Here is a 15737-nt window from a genome sequence, read left to right as displayed (position 1 = left end):
TTTTTATCGGTGTTTGTTTAACAATACTTGTTATTTTTCTCAGCATTGCAAATGATAATCTTTTTTCACATACCTACATAAATAGAGCAACAAACATACACACTTTACAGGGGACGATGTGATTTATGAAAAAAAAAACGTTTACTAGCAGCCACTATAGAAGGGGATTGTTGCATAAAAATCCACCCCTTAAAGAAAAAAATGGTCATGATATTTAATGAAAGATGATGTCAGTATCATTACGTCGTTCAAATTTCTGGAATTCGCGAATGATCCACGAGTGTTTTGAAAAAGGCAAATCGATTTGGGGGCGGGTGTCGGGAAAGTATTTTTATTGCAGTGGTCATTAAAGCAACAAGTACGACTCGTGTTGATGTCCAAATTGGCGGCAAAAAAAGTACGCTTCCCTAACTTTCTTTAAAATTTGCAAAAAGTGCGTAATTTGTCGTGCAATGACAATTCGCTTTCTGATCATAATTCATGCTTATGTCAAAAATGGCCACAGCTGTCATACTGCTTTGCCATCTCTTGGCGACGCCACACGCGTGGCGGATAACTGTGGGAGTAGTGGTTTGGCATCACTTCGTAGCGGCGTCCTAGACGATGGACAGCGAGGACGAAAACGGAGAGGAGGTTGTGGAAGGTAAGGCAGCAGAGGCCCGCCACATTGGAATTCTATGTTTTGTAGCAGTTGAGGAAGGAGAACACACGATTGACTGGAGCACGTCTTTATTCCAACTGCTAACAAGTGGAACTGACTCGAACCTGGGAAAATGCAGTAAACAATCTTATAATAACCACGCCCCTTACTGTACACATGCTGGTGAGATACATGGTCTTAGTGGCCGCAACAATTTTACCGTAAAAATCTCGGTGACAAAGCTCTCACGAGTCTTCGCACGTTGGCTTGCTACGTGCTCGCCAGTGGGCCTTTACGGCAACGTGACACGCCAGGACCTCGATTTCACAAAGAAACCCGCCTGACGTGCGAGCCCGAGCGATCTGGCTTTTCCCAGCCTCCCACTACAGCTACGTGGCGTCGCAGAGAAAAAAAATGTGCACTATGCGTACTTTTACAGAATGGCAGTTGTCCAGTAACGGTATTGGTGAATGAATACATGTCTTGATTGGAACAATACTGAGATTTAATAATAATAATAACAACTCCGTGTTCTTGCTAATTTTGATGTTTAAAAAGGGCCGGTTACTAGTCAGTGTGATAAACTAAAGCGTTTCTTTTTCATTTCCTCAAGTTCAATTATTCATGTTTGTGTTTAGGTCCACTGGATGAAGATGAACAACCTCACGGACTGTGCACGGTGACCTACTCATCCAGTGATCGCTTTGAAGGACACTTTATACACGGAGAGAAAAATGGGAAGGGCAAATTTTTCTTCTTTGATGGAAGGTACTGTACTTTGTTTCACGATATAGGTAACTGAGTTGTATTGCATTGATTGGACATTTTTATGGTCAACGAAGCAGCATGTGATTGGTTACTTTCGAGAACAGCTTCAGACTAGATATGAGTGTGCGCATGCTTGTTCAATCACGTTTCCAGGTGTTTTATTGTTACTCAAATATTTTTAACAATTAAATTTAGTTGTACATGTGTAACGGAGTTGTGCACTTAGATTATTAAATTATGAAGGAAGTGACGCAACGGCGCACAGTGTGGCACCATGTTCCACCCATAGTTTCCAGAGCAATCTGGAGGAGATTCATGGTGAGTCGCAATTTTCTGATGGTCTCGATTAACGCGCATTTTCATGACAATATCTTATTTTGTTTCCCCTTTTATACTGTCTAGTGTTATCTAATTAGTTCCCTTATTCATTTTGAATCCAGATTACTTTTTGTGTCATTATTTACTTCACATTTTGTCGAGTGGAACTTTGAAGCACATGTGCTTCATAGTGCTTTTCTATTGCGCAGTTAATCGAGACCAACAGAAAATTGCGACTCACCATAAATCTCCTCCAGATTGTTCTGGAAACTATGGGCGGGACATGGTGCAACACTGTGCGCCGTTGCGTCACTTCCTTCATAATTTAATAATCTAAGTGCACAACTCCGTTACACATGTTATGGGGCTGTATTAATGCTGGAACTTTTTTGAAATGATGTCTTTAAGAGGTGAAGAAGTGTGTCCAGGCAGGCTGGAGCGGCTGGAGAAAAATGTCAGGTGTGATGTGTGATAGAAGGGTTTCAGCTAGGATGAAAGGAAAAGTGTATAAAACAGTGGTGAGAACAGCCATGATGTTTGGACTGGAGACAGTGCCACTGAAGAAAAGACAGGAAGCAGAGCTGGAGGTAGCAGAGCTGAAGATGTTGAGGTTTTCTTTGGGAGTGACCAGGTTGGATAGGATCCAGAATGAGTACATTAGAGGGACAACTTATATTAGAGGCTTTGGAGAGAAAGTCAGAGAGGCCAGACTGAGATGGTTTGGACATGTCCAGAGGAGAGAGTGACTATATCGGGAGAAGGATGCTGAGACTTGAACTGCCAGGCAGGAGACCGAGAGGAAGACCGAAGAGGAGGTTTATGGATGTGGTCAAAGAGGACATGAAGGTAGCTGGTGTGAGAGAAGAGGATGCACAAAACCGGGATAGATGGAGGACATTGATTCGCTGTGGCGACACCTGAGGGGAAAAACCGAAAGGAAAAGAAGAAGTCTTGCTTTCATTTATTTTGTCATTAAAAGTCTGGCATTTGACCATCCATGTGAAGTTTTTTTTGGATTTTGGATTGGGTTTGCCTTTATTAGTCTCGCAGTGGAGAAATTTACATTTCACAGGGTTTGCTGTACTCTTATTTTGATCTCATGAATCGTGTTATTTCATTATGTTTTATGTTTTTATTTTTAACCAGTATCTAAATTTGCTTTCTTTATATTGTATTTAATTTGCATGCTGTGAAAAATTAAAAACAAATAAAAACTCAGAACTTTATTATCCGTTCTATTTCTTGAGTTCAAGTGATTTACTTGAGTGAACTCTGTCTTATCTGCCCAGCACCTTGGAAGGCTTCTACGTGGATGACGTACTTCAGGGACAAGGGGTGTATTCGTATGAAGATGGAGGTGTCATGCATGGCACATATGTGGACGGCGAACTCAATGGGTCTGCTCAGGAACTGGATAGAGATGGTCGTCTGGTGTTCAAGGGCCAATACAAGGACAACATCCGATATGGCGAGTGCTGGGCATACTACCCCGTGAGTCACCTCTGACGCCACCATTTGGTCAAATAATGGCAAAAAATAAAAATTAATTATTAAATATATTGCTGTGTACTGTGTTGCATCCAGGGTGGAGGCTGTGTGTTTGGGGAGGTGAATAAGAAGGGAGAGATGACCGGTGATTCATTAGCCTACATCTACCCTGATGGACACACAGCTCTTCGTGGAAGTTTTGTCGCGGGAGAGCTCATCGAAGCTCGGCTCGCCACCCTGGTCCTCACTGAGAACGGAAGACCGTATTTTCAGGTCACCCACAACAGTAAGGCAGCCGCTGCGGCACTAAGAACTATTTTACAGGGAAATGCATTGCCACTTTGGACCTTTAGTCAGTCAAAAATTTCTGACAAATAGAAAATTATAGTGCACTTCACTGGTACTTTAGTTCACAAACATAATTAGTTCCATTCACTTGGATGGGACTAGAATGAACCCATTGCCACTCCAGAAACAAGTCGCTTTTGCGAGTGGCTGCCGCAAATTCCCGGCAAGTTACGGACGGCAGGGCCCTGGTAACAGGTGAGGATGCCGAGCCGAGAAGCTTCCACCCAACTGTGTCCTGCACCACCAATGCAATCCTGACACTTTACAGCGCTTCATCGTGTTTACAATAACTTTGACTTTTCAAGTTATTGAAGCTGGGTGTTAATTTAGAGCAAAAAAACAATGATATTTATTAATCTGTGTGGGAAATATGTCACACAAGGAGCAATCAAGTTGGATGAAAGAATAATTGAGTGTTCTGCATGCATCAGGTGATTGTTCGGGAACTGAAGCAATATTTGGTTGATATTTGAGTTTATATTTTTTATTGTCAATATTTGATCATTTATATTAGCTCAAAATTTCAGCTTCTTTGAGTATTAATCAGTTTCTGGCTCAGCAGTCTCGCTCTAATATTTGGCAATATTTTGCAGGTGAGAAAAACAACAATATGTTCATTTGTGGACTGAGGTTCCACTGCACTTGGAAACGTTATCACAACTAAATAGTCAACCACTTTTGAGTACTATCTCATTGGAAGCCTTGCCCGATCCTGTAATGCCTTCAAATTTCAACTTTTCGATTGTGAATTTACGTAACACATTGAAAAGGAATCTCAAATGCAATTCAACTTTTTCAAGATGCTGTTTATAAATACGACAAGTCTACCTCCACTTGTATTGCGACCCATGCTCTGCTGCCAGACCCTTACGAGAACCAAAGGTACTGACAGTCAGATGTTTATGTTGCTCCTTGAAGCAGACTTGCAGGACTTAACCATATTTACCTTTTCCTTTTTTGTTCAGGGTGTTTGTGGCAGATTCCCTGATTAAAGGCGCTGGACAAGGTCTGTTTGCCAAGACAGATGCAGAAAGAGACACTGTGGTGGCCTTTTATAATGGAGTACGAATCACACATTCAGAGGTGTGAACCATCCCGAATAATTGTGTACCCTTTCCCTGTGATGTGGATTCTCATCAAACCCATTTTCCATTAATCCTCAGGTGGACAACAGAGACTGGGCGTTAAATGGCAACACAATTTCACTGGACGAAGACATTGTGATTGATGTACCTCAGCCATTTGACCAAACAGAGCAATATTGTGCTTCTCTTGGTCACAAGGCGAACCACTCCTTTAACCCAAACTGCAAATATGATTTGTAAGTGTGAAACCTTTTGGAATACTTGACAATGTGATTGTGTTTGAAAGTGTCTGTTTGCCCTCTTCAGGTTTGTTCACCCCCGTTTTGGGTTGATAAAATGCATCCGAACCCTAAGGGCTGTACAGAAGGAAGAGGAGCTGACAGTTGCCTACGGTTACGATCATGGAGGGACTGGGAAGAATGGCCCAGAGGCCCCTGACTGGTACAAGCAGGAGCTGCGTGTGTTCCAACATGGACAAGCAGTTCCCACAGCCCACTGAGGCTACAGATAATCATTCTGGACAATACAACACCCTGCTGATTGGGATTCACTTTGGCTTCCCTGCAGCTACTGTACATACTGTAGCATAAATACAGTATAAAAGGTCACTCTGCTGAACATGCTACATAAACTGTATTGAGCTGGAAACCTTTGAGATTAAGACCAAATCTATTGAAGATTTTAAAAAATATGTACCAGTTCTTATAACTGTGTTCATTATACCTCTCCTATTTGTTGTTATTAAATTGAGGGTATTTTGACATTTTGATGACCTTTTCATTATTGGTAAAACTGTGGTTTCTGTAGAATATAGACCCACATCTATGTCACTATTTATTTTGGGAAATATTTGATTGTGCATCCTTACAGGCACTTATGTAAAACAAGCACACTTGGGTGTATTATGGTCTTTTATTCAGTGTGTTTGTTGTCTGCCATTTCTAAAAATCCAAATTAGTGTCATCAATTTGTACCTAAATATAGTATGATCAATTTACATCCTATGCCTTGAGGTATAGAAGTAGCAAACAGCACATTTGGCACCTTGTTTGAGTTAATACCAAACTTAATTGCCAGTACCTCTCCACCCGCATCGAGGGAATCCATTACTATTTATCTAATAACATGAAAAAAAATAATTATGTATTTTTTGACAAAATATTTGTTCTGACCAAGCAATCTAAAATCAGAAATACTGAAACAATACGATCCAACACACACTGATTTATATAGCGCTTTCACAATGATGATGTTCGTCACAATGATGTCAGGGGTGAACTTTTTTTTTTTTTACCCCAAAATCTTCGCATCTCGGACGTAGTACAGGAGTTCAAAGGGCCATATAATTTTCCTAGTCGGAAACGGCTGTCCACCCAACTGCATAGGCCTTTGTCAACCTGGACTTTCAACACTGGTATAAGGGGAGTATAGTTGTGTTTTTTCCATGTGTGTTTAGAAGCTTAATTTGTAATTTCAATACGTATATAGGTTTTGTGGTTTGATTCGTTAATTGTTAAATAAGCACAATTATGAGTGTGAAAACAAAGTGTTACAGTTTTGGACAAATATTTTGCCAGTCCGAAATAAGGGCACATAATACAGTTTATGTGCTTTCGTCACTGGGGCAGGTAAATGATTAACAAACTTCCCACAGTTCAGCCGAAATCAACTATAATCTGCCGTTGCCGCTCAGACGGCACCTGGGGACACCAGAGGCAGTTTTAACCCGCTGTATTGAACAACTCATATTTCAAAACGCCAACCAAATCGTGTTTTTCACCTGACAGAAGAAAACCTTAATGTGAATTAAGGTTTTTTTCTTGTGCCAACCGTGGCGTCCTTCGAGCGGGTGACGGCCGGCGATGGACCGCTACAGGTATTTAATTTTTAACCAAAAGCGCGTACTCTTCCTGGGTGTCCTACAAATGGCGTCTGCGGCGATCTGTTTGATTTGTGGCTTCATGGATGCCGTTTTCCGCAAGGATACGCCACTAAGCACAACCAGGACACCAGTGTGGGGCGGAATGGTGAGACCATCACATTCGCGCACTGCATACTCTTTTATTCAAGTAATTGAGACACTGGCACGGTTAAAACCAGCAAAACATGTGTTCTATTATTCCCTTTTAAGTAACCTAACAAAACATTTGCCGTCCATGATGTGCATGTGCAATGTTACTTGATCCAATGTCGCCATTTGATCCAGCCATTGGATTTGTGGAATAAGAGCAGAGCAATGGCATTGTATCACCCGAACTAGTTAACAGAACCACAGCCGATTTATCTTTTAGTGAAACTACTAAACACGTTTTTTGGAATGTGGAAGGATATCCACGTAGGCACGGGAGAACATGCAAACACCACTGGGAATGCCAGAGTCTGCATATGGACTCTGGTCCTCTGAACTGTGAGGTAGATTTGCACACCAGTTGTCCGCGATGCCAGCTCTCTGAAATATGATTGTTTTATGTACTGTGTATATTTAAAATTAAGAACGATGTAACATTTTGAAATGTTTCAGACAAATAGTCATTTGTAAAACTATTTCTTGACAAGGGTAAGGCAGCTTTATTTATATTGTGTTGTACATTTCATACAGGAACAGGGGGGTCATGAGTAGTGGTGTTACTCAAGTGAAGGTATGGATGTTGCGATTTAAAATGGCTTAATGTGATGTTACAACTCCAGTAAAAATAATGGGTTTGAAACTATAAAAGTAATGCAAAGAGAAAGAATTACAATGACCTGATAGTCTGCTAACAGTTTTCTTATGAATCTCGCGTTTCTCCAATAATCATGAATGACATGACCCTCACCTTTACACCCCTTATTTTTTTCTTGACTTTATGAACAAAAACGCTGGTAGCAACATAGAGCCACATGTGCATTACTTTTCCTGCCACATAAACATTGTTAGAATGGTTCTGATAATGATTATAATATTGGATTAAATGTTTTGTTGAAGGCTACCTGTTTCCGCTACATAAAAAAATGAGCACATTAAATAGACCGACAAGGCAAATGCATAGGTGTGCCAACGTGTGTTTCATGAGCGGATGATATAATGACTTTCGGTTCTTCAGTATTGTGATGGGGCAAAAGTCCAACTTCAATGGCATGTCATCACTCACCTTTATTGGTAGGTAAAGTGCATCCAAACTTCCGGTGTGTGAGGACAACATATGTAAGATAACGAAACTGGCCACAAAAAAAAAATATTCCATATACATATACAAATCCATATATCCTGAAAGTATTCCATATAGCAAACATATAAATTCAAATATCTGTCGCAGATTCAACATTTAGATTTGGGGCAGAGTTCCTTGCCACATCTCTATCAACCAATCAAGATATAGTGGTGATGCAGCCGTGCTATGCCCCAGAGCGCCTGTGCTCTTTAGAACCAACGCTAAAAAAATATCTTAGTGTGACGGGTGTCACAACAGTGACTGTCTTCATCTCCACGATGCTGCCGTATTAATGAAGACCAGACGCGTGGATGTGTCTTTTTATTTCTTTTATTTCTGCAACAAAGTATGGCAGAAGGGATGGGTGAAGTCGCATGGGTTTCGTCTTGTGATTAACCTGAATCTCCTCGAGAGTTCTCAAATGCAAAACATTGTAGATAACAAAACAGAATTAACAACGTGTGATCGTATAGTGGTTATTTACAGAAAAAGAGAATACAACACAAATTCACTGTTATTTACCAGATGTCCCTGAACGCATCATGGGCGGAGACTCGGCAGAACACGCGGTGCGCTTGTAATGGCTGGCGCACAGTTCAACCCGCCACGGACACTCACGGGCAAATGAAACACGACACAAGAAACTAAATATTGTTCAATAAAAACGAAATGAAACAATTATTACCTGCAACACAGTATGGCAGAAGGGATGGGTGAAGTCGCATGGGTTTCGTCTTGTGATTAACTTGAATCTCCTCGAGATTGTTCTGGAAACTATGGGCGGGACATAGTGCCACACTGTGCGCCGTTGCGTCACTTCCTTCATAATTTAATAATCTAAGTGTACAACTCCGTTACATTAGGATCCCGCTCAGCCCCGAAAAAGTCAAATGGAAATGCAAATATCTGAGCAGCAGGGTAATTTCGCTGTGGAGCATGTCTTTTGGAAAAGCATCTTGAGCCCAACCTAAATTTACTAACTGTCTTCCATTCAGCATCCACTTTGTGTTTTTACATTTATTTTCTCAGGTCATGGCTTGTCCAGGTGTTTTGGCTCTGTTTGCATCTCAAAGGAAAAACTCAACGTTGGTAAATATTCTTGCATGCTGCTCACCCACAGAAAAAATATCCTGTGACTGTAAAGTGTCCTTGAGAATTTTGAAAGGAGTGAACGCTGGCGTGTGTGGCTGCCGCTGCTCACCCACAGAAAATTTTATCCTGTGACTAAAGCGAGTTTTGAAAGGCGCTTGTAAATGAAATGTATTATTATTAGTATGTACAGTAGAACAATGTATATGTCCACTTCAAGTCGTAAAGACAAAAAAAAGTGAGATTTTATTTTTGGGGGAGCAGGAAGGCATTTAAGGTAAAAAAGAAAGATTCTAACCAGTCAGTTACACATTTACAGGATAGGTAGAGATGATCACTATAATTTATAATGTATACATATATGGGTGCCCCATGAAATTCAGACACCTCGCAAGCAGGCGTCTGGGGGTTGGAGGGGGCACAGTGTGAAAAAGCATTCTAAGGACGTGACTGCATTTCGATAACTCCAGGAATTAAACTTGAGTTGACCAGAATCAATTCAATAATTAATTTGCTTGGTTTGTGGTACACTGTCCTTCAGCAAAGCATGATATACAATACCATATATACAGACAGTTAATTTTGCGTCCACATTGAACATTCTCAGTTTTTTTTCTTCAGTTTGTTCTACAAGGTTTCGCCTAGGGGAGTCAATCACATTTTTTGCTTGCTTGTTTCTTTGTTTGTTTGTTGGGCACAATTTTTATGCCATATGCCTTTTCTGTCACATTCCACATGTTTTTTTAATCCAGTTTGAAGTGGCTCGCTTGGTATTGGGGTCTACAATTGAACTCACAACATCTGCATGAAAGGCAGTAGCAGAAACTTCTCCAGTACCACTCAAGTTATATGTACAGTGATACCTCAGTTTTCGAATGCTTTAGCTCACAAACTTTTCGCTTTACGAACATTAAATTTGCGAGAATATAATCTTGGCATACAAACGAGTTTTCGGTGAACGAACCAAACCACACAGCGCCACAGTGGCTGGCGGACCAGTTTTCCACATCCCCTTTGAGTGCAGACGTGGTTTGTGATCGAGTGGAGTACTTTTGCTATTATGGGACCGAAAAAGACCCCACCACAGGCTAGTGTTAAGCCGAAGAGGACACAAAAGAAAATTACGGTCGAGCAGAAGAAGATCATTGAAAAACTTCTGTGTTGTCTAAGCAACGCTCTCAGGCAATAGAAGAGGTTGAAAAACTTCTGTTGATTTGGATTAACGAAAAGCAGCCAGCAGGGGACATTGTGAGTGAGAGTATTATCGCCGAGAAAGCACAGCAACTTCACTCGGGTATCATCAATAGGCAACTACATCAACGACCATCACAAAGGTAAATAAAACAACTTTATTATACTGTACAGTTTATTTCTTTAATTACAATCCAATAGCACATTTATTAGACATAAAATAAGGTATATTTTGTCTAGTTTTAAGGCTTATTTAGTAAAAAAAATATGTTTTATGGAGACCTGGTAACGGATTACAGTATTCTCATTTTTAATGGTTTCTTATGGGAAATACATGTTCGGCAGATGAACTTTTCACCTGACACACACTTTCTGGGAACCAATTAAGTTTGTAAACCAAGGTATTAGATTCTCATAATAATCTCTTTCTATGATAAGGGTGTTGTGTTTAAAAAAATATGAATGCCAATGCATGCACATGACCATTTCCTTGACTGTACTTCCTCCAGGTGAGTGTGATGGTGGCAGCAGCCTGGCTCTCTTGCGTGGCTTCTTTCTTTGTACTGGGCTATTCTTGTCTAACGCTCACTTATGGAGAGGAAGATAGAGATGTCTTCCACCATCATCACAGTCCCGAAGTGGTAATCACATTCACAAAACTTGCTCTAGTCCTGCTATCATAATCACACGCGAGTGCAACAAGCTTTGGTGTCTCTACACAGACATTTGTACTCCATCGGATGGTGAAGGGTGCCAATGCCACCATACTTCTAAGCTGCATCCTCAGCCTCCTCCTGTCATCCCTCATCTCTTATGTGGGTTGCAGTAGTCTACCTCGGTGTGGCTGCTACGATGCCCGAACTGGACTGGTGGGTACTGTCGGCATTTGTTAAATTTTCTATCACAGCGGCAATGAGCTATATAATTTTTCTTCTGTGAATTAACGTTGCATTTTTTTAACCCATTTCTGTTCATTTTCAAAGTGTCAAGTTTATGTAGACATCTGTGTAAGCTCTCAGTTGTACAGGAGTGGTCCATCGATGAGGTTTCCTCAGCCGTCATCTGTACAAATTTAAAAATTTGTACAGATGATGGCTGAAGAAACCTTCTCATCGAAAGTTTATGTAGACCACACCAACTATGTATCAAAATGAAATTAGTATTGTTCCAGTGATCTTTTTATGGCACACAGTGGGGTTTTTTTGTGGAGAAAAAAAAACATTTTTTAGCTGATCAGATGCCTGACAACATAATCAGAGGCAAGATAAACACTAGTAAGAGCATTTGGTCAATACATTTATTTTTACTGACTGGTGATATGTCTAATGAGGATCACAGATGAGCATTGATGAAGCACCATCAATAGTTTTGATGTTTTAATGGAGAAGAATAATGCTAAAATTAGGAGATGGTTGGTTCTCCTAAACTCTATGTGATTCTGTCTCTGTATTAAGGCCAAAACAAATGGTCAATATGCACTTTTTCCTTTGCATATGGTATATTGTGGAACCTGTAAATAAGTCAAATTTCAACATTTTTAGCCCCTTCAGCCTTCCACGCATTTCACTTTATACCCTTTGTAGTGTAGTGCATACATACCATTTAAGTCATTAACCCCTAGCCATACCATTTTCACGTTTTCCGTGTTAGCCCGGGTTTGTATCATGTGTGTATTGCAGGAGACACTGGTTCCACAGTATGACCCGGCAGAAGCTGAGATGGTCTGTACCTGGCAAGGTGAAAGTTCTCAATCTTCAAGTCACTAACATCTGACCATAGTGAACCTTTTGATGTCAGCTGTGAGTCTTATGTTGCTTTTCTGCTTGTAGCTGGCGGTAATGACAGGCTCTTCAACTCTCCAGCTCAGACGATAGACTCTGGTAGCAAAGAGAGGGAAGGTCCCTCCAAGTTACCTCCATACAGTAGACTGAACAAAAACTAATTTCTCATACTTTCATACCCGACTGAAAGACATCATGCTGCTGAAGATTGTGCCAATCATTTGTTTTCTTGACAGAGCAGGTATCAAGCATTGAGCACTCCAGTTGCATCGATCTCTCACTAAAGATGACTGTGCAGTTTCTTATGCAATATTTGCCTTAGTATTTCACTGAATGTGTTGTAACAATGTGAGTTTTAAATATATAAACCATTTAATGAATAAATTCTGCCAAAACAAGTAATTGCTTTTAGGTTACCTTGTTTGTAGATATGGCGAAATGTTAGATTGTTTATTGCAATGTCACATGACAAAACAGATGCAGTAATCCCCCCAAAACCCTGCATTACCCCAAAAAAACAATATCGCCAAAAACTGTCATTCCCAGGGGGATGGGGCCTGTCTGCAACAGGGGGAAATACATGTACAATTGATTATATTTAGATGTCATGGGGGAGGAATTACTTAACTTTAAAAAGGCCTTTAAAAAATCATTCAATATGTGTTTCCCAGAAAAATGTGTGGGATATTGGACCCACCCCCACCCAAAATATAAAAAGAAGTGGGAGTATAAAAGTGCTATACCGGTATATGATGTATAAATGCTTTTATTAATGTAATTCTCAAAGTCCTGTTTGTATCTTTCCGTCTCAGTGAAAGACAAATGCTTGAGAATGAATCATTATATCCTATCTGCGGGGTGTGCAAAATTGTAGAAATGTTGGCATGTTTTGCCATATGTCAGTTCTAAAGAACTGAGGTACTTTATTGTGGCAAAGAATTAACTGAGTAAATGCCTCTGACACATTACCATGCTTAGAATTCACATTTCATTGTCCCAACAACCGCAGGTACATTGAAGTGTTTTATTTTCGCTCCAGGTTCTCTTGTTGCTGGCCAGAGCACAAATCATAGAATAATTGATTTCATCTCGTGTTCATTCCAACACAGTAATCCACTTACTATCCAACCAAAAGTTAAAATGTATGAATGAATGTAAGCACAGGCATGTGCGACTGTTGATTTTCTTGTGGCTGTGAATCAGTCTGCGCATCCGCTTAATTCATAGTCTTGTCTCTTTACCAATCAGCAGCTGCTACATGTCCAACTCCGTGACCCATTGGTGCCATCCTCCATCCTGCTACTTAAGTTGATGCTGACTCCTGATCCTGCAGGAGGTTGGCTCAACACCAGAGGCTTCTGAGACTTGAGTTTGTGAGCCACTGTCATGAAAATAGCTTCGACGTGGTCACTATTGCCAGAATGTATGCCGCCCTGGCTGTTTGGGTTCTTAGCAGAGGTCTCAAACAAAGGCATGGAGTGGGAGTCAGCGAACTGCTGTGCCACGTCTGTTCCAATTTGAACTGAGTCTTGGAGGTCGCACTTGTTTCCAACGAGTATCCTGGGCACTTCTGTGCCCAAAGCGTGCTGCTTACACTCCTCAATCCAAGCGGGGAGACTGCGGAAGCTGGCAGCGTTAGTCATGTCATAGACGAAGACGACAGCATGCACATTGCGGTAGTAGTGTTGCACCATTGACTTCCTGAAGCGCTCCTGGCCCGCTGTGTCCCATAGCTGGATCTGTAGATAGAAGTGGTGGCATTTAGACGAAGTAACACACCCAAAAATGAAATAAAAGGCAAAACAATTGTGCTGTTCATCAAATACAATCTCGATGAACTCACAATGATCATTTTGAGTTGACATGACAAGCAAGCATTGAATGTATTTAAGTAAGAATTCAAAGACACCATTCGTGTGGTGGAAAGCAACAAAATCCAAATACTTTGCGACCGTACATGAGTAGAATTTTCAGGTCACTGGAACATTACATTACTTGAATATTTCTTTTTTCTGGAAATGTGTTTTACTTTTAATTCCTCAATTTAAAAACTTCTTGTATCTTCTACTCTTACTTTGTCAAGATATGCTTGTTACTTTTTATTAACCTCTGTAGGTGATCACACAACATAAAAAATAGACATCAGAGGTGATGTCAACCATGAATGGGATTTGGTGATTGAGACCATGGGGACTTAAAGGTAGGACAAAAAACAGAAAGCAGAGACATTGAAACATTGGCAAAAAAGCAAGAAATTACAAAAAGTGAGCGATAAGGTCGCAACAACGGGGAATATGTTGTCTTCTGCCAACAACAATCATGAGCTTCTGGTTTTCAAAAATATTCCGTTTGATCTAAAACATCTATACATTCAGAATTGTCCCATAAAAAATGTTTTGTCAAGCGTTTGGGTATATTTCAGTCTGTACTTTTAGACCAGACGTTAAAATCTTCAATTTAAGACAATTGAGTGCTCGTGTCAATCTGCAATTACAGTCGCCCGTGACAGACATGTACTGTACTATGCATGCACCTGTGATTGTGAAAATAACATCAATTACTGTGGCGCAGATGAGACATCCACGAAAGTGAGAATAAATAATCTACATGGTTTATGCCAGCATGAGGATGTCTTGTTGTCACCCGCGCTACTCAAGACGCACCCTGTGTTTACGTATCTAATAATAGAAAGCAAAAAAAAAAAATGAATGCCCCGTTTACATGAACTGCAATGCCCACCTTGAGCTTCTCGTCGTCAATATCCACCAGCCTCTCCCTGAAGTCCACCCCGATCGTGGCCTCAGTCTTCTCGGGGAACTTTCCGGCGCAAAAACGGTACGTCAGGCATGTCTTGCCAACCCCGGAATCCCCGATAACGATGATTTTAAAGATACGAGTCCTCGGAGGAGGAAGGCTGGCGGTGCTCGTCAGAGAGCTCGAGAATTCACCCGAAGAAAGGCTCTCTGCCATGGTAGCTGACAAACTGCTCAACGACGACCAGTGAGAGCTTCCAACCCCGATGTTGACAAGCAAGCACTGAAAAGAGATTCTTGAGAGTTGCCACTGTCTTCCGTGCTCGTACTTATCTGATATGCCTGACCGATGTTCAACTTTCAGTTACTTAATGACTGATACGACTTCAAAAATGTACAGATTTTGTTGTTTTACAGTACAGTGTTTGTGTTTCAGCCACAAAGCCACGTTTCCATTTGCTCACGTCTCGCGAGAATATTGAATGTTGCGTTAAAACAACACGGAAACGGAAGCACTCAATTGAACGTGTCGAAAACTGACACTGCTTTACTACAGTCACTTTATCCAACTTGCATGTTCCAGTATAATAAAATACATCCTGCTCGAGGAAAAGCAATCTGAAATTAATTTAGGCTCTATCTCATTCAGTCAGGTTTTTTTTTTACATTAACAGGACCTTGTATTTACCGTGAGTGATCAGCGACTCCTGACATAAAATAGTGTCGGTACTTATCACGATGTTATTTTCAATTTGCATTCTCGATGTAACACGTGAAACTGCCGATGGTGCCGTTACATCATGACCTTCAGATGTTCACAGGCATAGGTGCCCGATACTAATCGTTAATGTAAAACCCTAAAATATATTATACATTATTTTTAGATTTAAAATTATAACATATATATTGGATTAAAATTATATATACCGGAGACATGTATGATTCAAATATTTTTGTAAGGGATATCATGTTTTCGATTTGCAAAATAGACTCAGGCACTATGTGTACATCCAGTTTTTAGGGGTCCTCTAGCTTTGCATGGTGTAACATGTGTTGGATAATTCCAGAAGGTGCGTCGCAGTTCT

The 15737-nt window shown here is 40.6% G+C and overlaps 3 protein-coding genes across 6 annotated transcripts; 2 read left to right on the top strand and 1 right to left on the bottom strand.

Moving 5' to 3' along the window:
• Nucleotides 1-373: 373 nt before the first annotated feature.
• Nucleotides 374-5408, top strand: setd7 (SET domain containing 7, histone lysine methyltransferase). The gene is made up of 8 exons (XM_089017524.1): nt 374-643; nt 1279-1408; nt 3016-3217; nt 3311-3500; nt 4363-4444; nt 4528-4645; nt 4726-4883; nt 4954-5408. Exons 1-8 carry the CDS (start codon nt 604-606, stop codon nt 5144-5146), a joined length of 1113 nt encoding a protein of 370 aa, XP_088873650.1. The 5' UTR covers nt 374-603; the 3' UTR covers nt 5147-5408.
• Nucleotides 5409-6315: 907 nt separating this feature from the next.
• On the top strand, nt 6316-12297 carry LOC148901731 (uncharacterized). 4 transcript variants are annotated; one of them, XM_088989689.1, is made up of 7 exons: nt 6319-6523; nt 6630-6674; nt 8868-8927; nt 10628-10759; nt 10841-10987; nt 11798-11855; nt 11948-12297. In XM_088989689.1, exons 2-7 carry the CDS (start codon nt 6672-6674, stop codon nt 12058-12060), a joined length of 513 nt encoding a protein of 170 aa, XP_088845815.1. In that variant the 5' UTR covers nt 6319-6523; nt 6630-6671; the 3' UTR covers nt 12061-12297. The 4 variants fall into 4 exon arrangements, with proteins under 4 accessions (XP_088845814.1, XP_088845813.1, XP_088845815.1 ...); XM_088989687.1 differs by having other exon boundaries at nt 6318-6674; XM_088989691.1 differs by lacking the exon at nt 6630-6674 and having other exon boundaries at nt 6320-6523.
• Nucleotides 12275-15537, bottom strand: rab33ba (RAB33B, member RAS oncogene family a). The gene is made up of 3 exons (XM_088989686.1): nt 15341-15537; nt 14639-14935; nt 12275-13638 (listed from the first exon to the last, which is right to left on the bottom strand). Exons 2-3 carry the CDS (start codon nt 14867-14869, stop codon nt 13144-13146), a joined length of 726 nt encoding a protein of 241 aa, XP_088845812.1. The 5' UTR covers nt 14870-14935; nt 15341-15537; the 3' UTR covers nt 12275-13143.
• Between the last annotated feature and the right edge of the window lie 200 nt (nt 15538-15737).

Source organism: Hippocampus bargibanti, linkage group LG02 (genome assembly GCF_051943395.1).
Source record: "Hippocampus bargibanti isolate YZ-2025 linkage group LG02, ASM5194339v1, whole genome shotgun sequence".
Classification (NCBI taxonomy): Eukaryota; Metazoa; Chordata; class Actinopteri; order Syngnathiformes; family Syngnathidae; genus Hippocampus; species Hippocampus bargibanti.
This window is presented reverse-complemented; position numbering and strand designations above follow the sequence as displayed.

Coding starts and splice junctions, on each gene's coding strand:
- setd7 (XM_089017524.1), top strand. CDS start 604: ATGGACAGCGAGGACGAAAACGGAGAGGAGGTTGTGGAAG. Junction 3,218..3,310: donor AGTGCTGGGCATACTACCCC/GTGAGTCACCTC, acceptor TGTTGCATCCAG/GGTGGAGGCTGTGTGTTTGG. Junction 4,884..4,953: donor CCAAACTGCAAATATGATTT/GTAAGTGTGAAA, acceptor TGCCCTCTTCAG/GTTTGTTCACCCCCGTTTTG.
- LOC148901731 (XM_088989687.1), top strand. CDS start 6,510: ATGGACCGCTACAGGTATTTAATTTTTAACCAAAAGCGCGTACTCTTC. Junction 10,760..10,840: donor ATCATCACAGTCCCGAAGTG/GTAATCACATTC, acceptor GTCTCTACACAG/ACATTTGTACTCCATCGGAT. Junction 11,856..11,947: donor GATGGTCTGTACCTGGCAAG/GTGAAAGTTCTC, acceptor TTCTGCTTGTAG/CTGGCGGTAATGACAGGCTC.
- rab33ba (XM_088989686.1), bottom strand. CDS start 14,869: ATGGCAGAGAGCCTTTCTTCGGGTGAATTCTCGAGCTCTCTGACGAGC. Junction 13,639..14,638: donor TTGACGACGAGAAGCTCAAG/GTGGGCATTGCA, acceptor TTCTATCTACAG/ATCCAGCTATGGGACACAGC.